The sequence below is a fragment of the Mirounga angustirostris genome, unplaced genomic scaffold (genome assembly GCF_029215605.1).
Source record: "Mirounga angustirostris isolate CCGP_5_RB_7025 unplaced genomic scaffold, mMirAng1.0.hap1 SCAF_11, whole genome shotgun sequence".
Lineage (NCBI taxonomy): Eukaryota > Metazoa > Chordata > Mammalia > Carnivora > Phocidae > Mirounga > Mirounga angustirostris.
The window spans coordinates 80,496,931-80,505,337 of NW_026991719.1; the positions used below are offsets into that span (position 1 = coordinate 80,496,931).

An 8,407-nucleotide genomic window follows, 5' to 3' on the forward strand; every position below is an offset into this window, starting at 1 on the left:
GAGGAAAAATTGGGGTGCCTGGGTGGCTCAGTCGGTTAAGCATCTGCCTTCGGCTCAGGTCATGATCCCAGGACCCTGGGATCGAGCCCCGCATCAGGCTCCCTGCTCAGCGGGGAATCTGCTTCTCCCTCTCCCCCTGCTCATGCTCTCTCTCTCTCTCTCTCAAATAAATAAAAATAAAATCTTAAAAAAAATGAGGGAAAACTTTTAACTTAAAAAAAAAAAAACCTACTTAATGACAACTTTATCAGGCTCTTCTAGGCCATCCTAGTGAAATGTACCTACTTAACACTGCTTGGATTATCCTTTAGTTTATCCTTTAAATTAGCTTCACTAATTCCAATAGCCAAAATCTGATCTATATATTTGGAAAGCCACTATTTTCCAACTGTTTTATCACTCTGTCTTGAGTCAGACCTGTCAAATGTTTTAATGTAGAATACTCTTTCTGCAGTAACTCAAGGCATATATATATATAGACATGTACCCACAAGTCACTATGAATCTTAACTAGTAGTTTTTGCCCACTTTATAACTGTGATTGACTCCCCCTTACCATCAGATTCAAGGACTGTGTGGATGTGTAGCAGAGAAGAGTTAGGTTCTACTAATGGATGTGTAAAGAAACCCAAAACCAAGGAAAAAATTCCCCCATCCCAGCCCAAATTTTAATTATTCATTTCCTTATTACCCCGAAGGTACAAGTTATATCTCTCCCCATCCAACTTCTTAATGTAAACTAGACAATCAAAATAGTCCCAGTTCCAGGAGAATGCTAAGCATATGCTATTTCATAATATGAAATGAAATCCTTTCACAGGGAATAGTTTTTATAAACAAAGACTTTTTAAAAAATGAAACCAAGTCAAGACCTCAGTTTCACATTTCCTATCTAAACCTGCACCTTCAAGTAGAAATGTGGGGCTTAGCTTTCTCAGTGGAAAACAACCATCCCGGCAGATTTTCTACAAGTTAAACACGATGATTTTAGAGGAAAACAACATTTATTGTGTGAAAGATTTATATTTAATCAAAGGCACAAACCAAAACTAAGACTATTATAGTTGACCATGATACTGACAATTAAGTTACATCAACCTGATAAAGAAATAGCAGCTAACGCTAATGAAGATGAATTGCTTTCAATTCCTAAGGAAAATACAGTAATTCCGACACCATAAGTAATAATTAGAACCTTTCAAATATAAATTTGAGAGCAAAACAGAGAGTAATGAAAATATCTTAACTTGATGAAAATTATACAATAATTTTAACTCATCTGGGAAGAGGCCAGGTCGGAAGGGTCAATTTTCTATCACATTACATCAGTCAGCAAATTCAGAGCGGTCACTTTGTAACACTACATCAAAATAGCAGATTCACAATGCGATTTTGAAAAATAAAAGTCAAGAGGAACACGGTATTGCATCATTTGCAATTTACTAGCTCTTCCAGTGTTTCACAGTGATACAGGGGTTTCAATGATCTAACATCAATGGGACAAAAGGTGGACTTAAACTGAACAGGTCTTGATTGAATCAGACTACTTATGTAAGTTTTTGGTCTATTGTAAGCAGTAGTAGCTAGTCTTCCATCCAGGCAATTTCATAGCTTACAGGGGGGATGTAAATGTCCTAAAAGTAAAGAAAAAAAAAGTTAATCGACTTGTAATCCAAATTTCCATATATGTATGCGCTCGCACACGTGAGCATCTACTCGTATGTTCCCCGTCAGCGGCCCAATTAAACTGTGAAGGGCACCCCAGGGGATTAATTCAGCCAGCCACAGTCTCATGGTTTGCCATTCAAATACTGAAGTTACTGAAACACATATTTTCCCCAAATCTGGCTCCAGGTTAGGCTAGATGTGTTTATCACTCTAAGAAGAGTTCACCAGAGGAGTGTGGTAAATAAAGACTAGGGAAAACGCCAGTATTGGGAGCGGAGTGTGCATGCCAGGGAACCTCACCAGTAAAGGTCACTGTTCTCCATCTCTCTTCAGTCCAGGTCCAAGTTTGTTAGAAAGGGGACCACTTAGGATCTTTAGATTGATGTGTAGGTAAACCCCCAAAGGCTCTTCTGTCCTTTGTGGCCATGCCTTGCATTGAGAGACCTGATCTAACTGCAGGGCTAACACAGTACCAACCAGATCTGAATGCACCACTCCACAAGACCTCGGCAAACTCAGTCCATCCATCACATGAACAGGCTGAAGTAAACACACTGAGGACTAAAATGAACATACCTTAAAGTTGAAGAGGAATAGGCCCATGGTTTGCTGTTTACACTATCTCATACTGGTTATTTGTTATGGCGCGAGAGAGACAGTAGGCTAGAAAGATTCCAATCAGCTAGAAATAAAATACAAAAATTAAACACACACACACACACACAAAAGAGCTTAAAGTACTCAGGATACAGGTTTATTTTCCTTACACTTCGAATTCACTAATAATTTCCTTAAGTTTCTCTCGGCAGTTACGTTTGATACTCTGCAGCTCCTGGATCACATTCAAAGAATATAAGGGAAGTTTTACTGCTACTATGACCTGCAGTTTCACAACTGTCACTGACAAAATCATCACTCAGGAAAAATTCTAAATGTCGTTAAGTTTGGGGGAAACTTATCAGTTAAGCTGTCAGCCATCAGAACAAAAAGGACATGGCTTAGACTATGCATCTCATCACGTAAAACCTCCATCTATGAAGGCAGAGATCTTCTTGGAAGCTCTAGGGCAGTGCTACACCAAGGGATTTGTTCTTTAAGCCCAGGGCTGTCCAGTAAGCTAGCCGCTAGCCACATGTGGCTTATTGAGCACTGAGGAATCGAATTTTTTATTTTATTTAATAATTAGAACCTTTCGAAGGTGCTAGTGGCCATTTTATTAGACAGTGCAGACTCAGACATAGCTAGGCCTGCTGCTCGAGAAATATGTTAAGATCAGACTTCCAAAACCAATTACATAGGTCGAAATGAAGTATGTCCATTCTTTTAGTTTTATCGCCACGATGTTCGATACAGGACAAACCCCCATTACCTAAGAAAAATTGTTTAGAGCCACAATACAAACTTTCCATGCTACGGTGAGAAGCAGCACAACTCGGAAAATAGAATTTGACCCACAACGTAGCACGTCCCCAACATGACAGGCACATATTGAATGTGGGTCGTATGATCTAAGGTTTTGTAGGTCAGAATTTATATGGAACTCACCAGGCAGCCGCAGCCCAGGAAAGAAAAAATCTGGACAATGTTTTAGAATCTTGACTGCACAGTAAGACAAGGTTCCCATCTATCTCATGTTTTAATTAATGAACTAGGATGCTGGAGAGCTGCCGTACCCGGGGGCACCAGGTTTGTACTACTACGAGTTAATTCTAAGCCTTGCTTTCTGTAGTTTCAAGGCATGCTAGGCCATGGTAAAAAAAAAAAAAAAAAAGAGCAGGTAAACAGGGAATTAAAATCTGGAGAAGTCTAATTGTGAAAATAGTGTGGGAAAACATAAGATCCAAGACATCGAAGAATTGGAATGAAAATAGCAGAACATCCCCTCTCAAATAAAACAAAGCTAAATAGACCCAACACAAATGACTGACTACATATGTTTCACATACAAAATAAAAACAGCCAGGAGCTTGTGAAAATGTGACTTTTCTGGAAACGCCCTGAGGCCTTCAGATTGGCAATCTTCTAGCTTACCACTGAACAAGAGCAAGGAGACATTCCTAACAAGGACTTACCTGGAAGCAAGCAACTCCAAAAGAAATCCCGGCAACCACTCCCATTTCTGACTCTATAATGGTCATCACCTTTATAAAACAACCCTAATGGGAGATGAAAAACAATTTTAAGTACAGCACAAGCAATAATGAACACTTGGATCATCCATCTCTGCCAAAAAATCAGCTTTAGCTACCTCAGCCTTTGGTTATCATTTTATTCAAATTCACTCTTTCATATAACATATCCTATATCTCCTTTCAAGCACAATGCTCTGACAGGGGTTTGAAGAACAGAAGTTCCACCTTTTGGATTATGCATTTAAAAGTGTTATTTGCTAGTTGTGTGAACTCAAGTCACAAACTGTCTGAGCTTCAGTTTCCTCATTTATTCAGTGAGAATAATACCTGCCCCGCCTATTTTAGATTATATCTATTGTGAGGAAAAATTAAAAACTGAGTCAACTCTGAATTCAGTTAATATTTTCAAATAAAAAAAAATTTAAAGGCTCCTTACTTCATTGTTTACTTTATCTGCATCTCTCTGTGGAGAACAATTTTCAAGTTTGCAGCAACTCTTGGGAAATCCTTTTTCTGAGTAATAATTAGTATCCTTCCAATCTCTATAGTCGGTGACACCACAACAGTGCAACTGAAAAAAAAAATCCAACAAAACCATTTACAGTTCACATCACAGCTTTGTAGTCAAACACTTAGCCTATTACCTTAGATTGCAATTTGTGCTCAAAACACAAACATTATACTCAATCAATGATCTCTATCCTAATATTCTAATGTGGCCGTTCTCAATTGGCCTTATAATTCAAGAGATAAGCACTCTTTTTCTAAATACCAAGTGTAAGCCTTCTGGACTGGCCTTATTTTCCTGCTACAGCTGGTACTAAGAGTACTTGTTCCGTGATGTCTGTGAGGAGTGAAGAGGTGTACATGTGAGGAGAATGATTAGGAGAAAATGGAGATATGTCACTTAGTATCATCTCACACTTCTTTTCCAGGGACATACTCTCTCCTGATCTAAATTTGTTTTTTGGGTTTTTTTTTTTTTTTTTTTTTTAAAGATTTTATTTATTTGACAGAGAGAGATAGCAAGAGAGGGAACACAAGCAGGGGGAGTGGGAGAGAGAGAAGCAGGCTTCCCGCCGAGCAGGGAGCCCGATGCAGGGCTCGATCCCAGGACCCTGGGATCACGACCTGAGCTGAAGGCAGACGCTTAACGACTGAGCCACCCAGGCGCCCCTCTCCTGATCTAAATTTGTAATGAGAATATCATACAAGTGGACAACGTCTAGTAGCCAGAGCCCTATCCTCTTCTCTAAAGGGATAAGGATGTGTTCCCCTCTTGAATAGCCACCACCCTATGACCACTTACCTTATTTTGAATCTTGTCTACTGCATCGCTTCTATAATCTCCCGTAGAGTTATACTGCTTTAAAATTTTCTCATAATTATTCTTAAAACTGTTCTTAATCTACAGCAAAGAAACACGACACCAGTAAATAAAGATTCTAGAAAGTTCTTTGGGTTTCTAGGCCAAATAAAAAAATCCCCCACATCTGACTAACGTTCATTATCTTTGACAGCAGCAACATGTATGGTAATTAACTTCTATGGTCCAATCCTGTCTTCTCTGTGCTACAGTTTAGCTGAGGGGATTACTAAGCAAAACATTACAATAAAAGATGATAACTGCTCAAGTTCAAAGTGCTATGGGAGCTTTTATTCAAGTGGCAGCTCTGTACTGCTGTATCCCTCCCCCAATTTTTCTCTATTTTAAATTAAGTACAAATTTGATGCCTATAGGATTCTTAAGCTTACTTAAGCTTACTTTGGGAGACTGCACTACCACTTTGTAAAACACTCTCATTGAGGAGCCTTCACTACTCACTGAAGGATTTCCCAACCCCAGTTTTAACAGTGGATCCCCGATTTCTACTTCAATATTAAAGTTTTGATGATTTGCATTAAGTATATCCAATTTTTTTAAACACGTGGCATAAGGGAGAACACAGTTGTGTTATCAATTTCGTGCCTTAAATATCTTCCTCTATCAGTAAGGTTATAAATTGTACTATCTCCACTTTAACAGGTACTTGTATACAGAAAAAGAACTGGAAATACATGTAACTACGGGTACCTGTAATTTTCTTCTGGTAATTGTCAGTCTACAATTTTCTAAAATTTTTTTTATATTAAATGTGGGCTAGAATTTTTACAAGAAAGCCATTATTGTCAGCTACAGTTTGAAAAGAAAGTTTTAAAAGTGATTTCTGAACTATTAACTGTTTTTATCTCTGGGAGGATAAATCATAACATATCAAGGTTCCCAAATTCAGGCTTACCTCATGTCTGAAAACAAATCCTACGATGGCAGCGACCAGTTCAACCAAAAAAATGAGAGTCAGAAACATTGCATACTGTGGGATAAAAAGAAAGTCCAAGTCAGCATAAATAAGATACATCACAGCTGCGAGGGGAGTCAAAGAAAAAAACCAGTCTGCTCAATCAGTTCAGCATGTTTTTATTAAAAAGGACAGGGAAAACACAACAAAAGTGGGAACTGGTAGCAGAAATGTTACTTGGGAAGAAAGAGGAGAAATGAGAAAGGGCCGTGGCCAGTTTCAAGAAACAAAGCCAACAACATATAAGACTTTTCTGAAGTCAAGAATCAATTCTAAGGAAAACAAGGACTCACCAGTTTTAACATCCATGCAGAAGCTCGGCAGGTAGCAAAACAGCCAAAGGTGCCCAACAGAATAATGACGGTACCGGTACCAATGAGCACGAAGGGGACATTGGTGGCCTTCTCATTCAAAAGGGAAAAATAATTCTCCAGGCTCACCTTGCCCCAAATACCAACGGCAAGAAGGATAACACCAGTGATCTATGTGGGAAGCCAGAGAAGAGAGAGTTATACACTGTAGACTACAGCACCTTCAAACCACACACCTATTGTTTAAGAAACAAGAGCTGGGAGAATTGAGTTAGCAGTCCGTGGCCACAGAGCTGTGGCTGGGATATGGGAGACAAGGGGTAGGACGGGGACCTGCACATAAGGACAGGCCTTGATAAATCCACCCTGGATCACTAGGTAGCCCAGGCAGCCAGGGCAAAACCAGCGGGCAGCTAGCGAAGGCATCCTAACAAAATTCTTAGATTTCATCTGTTTCTTTTTGTTGGGTTTTGTTCTGTTTTGGGTATAAACCGAAGTCCACGGCATATCTGTCCGAGGGACAACAACTTACTTAACCGCTTCACTCCGGCCATATGAAGAAAACCTTCTGGAGGGAAGAAAGTGTCTCTGTGAGTTCCAGAAACTTCCCCCTTCTCCCCACCCCAGTTCAGAGACGAGCACCGCGTACAAAGGGATAGTACACAAAAGCAAGGCCGAGGAGAGGTGGGCGGGAGTGCAGCCATGACCATACTTACCTGCGAAATGCTCTCCTCTTACGAAGCGGTGAAAAGAAAGAGACTATTATGCGGGTGAGCCCTCAGAGGGGCGGGGCAAGCCTCGCCTCTCTCAACGGTCCGGGGACACCCTCTGCGAGCTCTGGGGTGTTCACTCCCCTCCTCGTCCCCCGCATCACATTCGAACCCGAAGCCCGTCTGTGTCCCAGCACAGCCAATTGGCTGCCATCCTCCGGGGCCCTGACCCCGGCGCCGGCAGGATGCCCGGGCTCGAGCCCCAGCGACTCTTCGCCCGCGTCGGGGTCCCACCAGCTCCAGCCGCCCGAACCCCACCCGCGCCTCCCTCCCCACACCCCCAGGCCTGAGCGCCCTCTGCTCAGAGTCACACCCCCCACCCAAACCCAGGACCCCCTCCCGTCCCCGGGCTCCTCCATCTCTCACCCAGAAGATGAAAGTGTAGATCAAGAGGACGCTCTTGAAGCAAGTAATGACTGGTTTGGTCTGTAGTCTCCGAGACGGGGACGCCATGACTAGCCCCAGACCCTGCCCCGCCGCACCGGGCACTCGGAGCCGAGCGAGACCGACGCAGAGTCCCCGAGTCTCCCCGGAAACTGCCGGAAACTTACGAGCGTCTACAACTGAGAAAAGCCGGAAACACTGTACAGTTTTCTAGAGGGTAAAGTCTTGGGAGGCTACCCGGAAAGTGACGACAATTTCCGAGCGCCCCCTGCTGCAGGTTACCGAAAACTGTATGCAACTTTTCTAGTGCCGGAAATCCCTTAGATCTTCAAGTGGAGCTTGCTTCATTTTTTCTCTGAATCCTTCCCGCCCCCCCCCCATCTCTCCGCCGCCCTTATAACTTGATCATATTGTTCTATCACCAGTAGCGCCAGCAGCGCTTTGAGATTCGGCCTCGCCGGCCCCTGGTGCCCTAGAGGGAAAGGAAGGAATGAAAAGAGGTTAAAAGTGACCGAAGAATATTTCATTACATGGCTCAATACCCCCAAGAAACATAGTTCCAAAGAGAAACAAAGCGGATTGCAAAGCGACACGTACAGTCGTAGGGTTTTAGACATAAACTGAGGAAAAGTGAAATCTACCTGAATGGGGGAATTAGGCTGATTTCTTTTTCTAGGAGGCTGAAATCTAAAGTCACGCAGCTAAGAGCAAAGGGAAAACTAGAGATCACTGTGCGTTTCGGTCCCCTCGCCTGTTAAACACAAGCTACATACGGTACTGGGTTGTAGAGTGTCTGCCCATTC

At 42.1% G+C, this 8,407-nt stretch overlaps 1 protein-coding gene across 3 annotated transcripts; it reads right to left on the minus strand.

The window, feature by feature from the left end:
* Window positions 1-985: 985 nt before the first annotated feature.
* Window positions 986-8,071, minus strand: TSPAN6 (tetraspanin 6). Of its 3 annotated transcripts, none has more exons than XM_054508637.2 (9): window positions 7,587-7,914; window positions 6,983-7,018; window positions 6,433-6,621; window positions 6,080-6,154; window positions 5,110-5,208; window positions 4,237-4,371; window positions 3,741-3,824; window positions 2,245-2,350; window positions 986-1,634 (listed from the first exon to the last, which is right to left on the minus strand). In XM_054508637.2, exons 3-8 carry the CDS (start codon window positions 6,442-6,444, stop codon window positions 2,282-2,284), a joined length of 474 nt encoding a protein of 157 aa, XP_054364612.1. In that variant the 5' UTR covers window positions 6,445-6,621; window positions 6,983-7,018; window positions 7,587-7,914; the 3' UTR covers window positions 986-1,634; window positions 2,245-2,281. The 3 variants fall into 3 exon arrangements, with proteins under 3 accessions (XP_054364612.1, XP_054364616.1, XP_045736244.1); XM_054508641.2 differs by lacking the exon at window positions 6,983-7,018 and adding an exon at window positions 7,167-7,183; XM_045880288.3 differs by lacking the exon at window positions 6,983-7,018 and having other exon boundaries at window positions 7,587-8,071.
* Window positions 8,072-8,407: the final 336 nt, after the last annotated feature.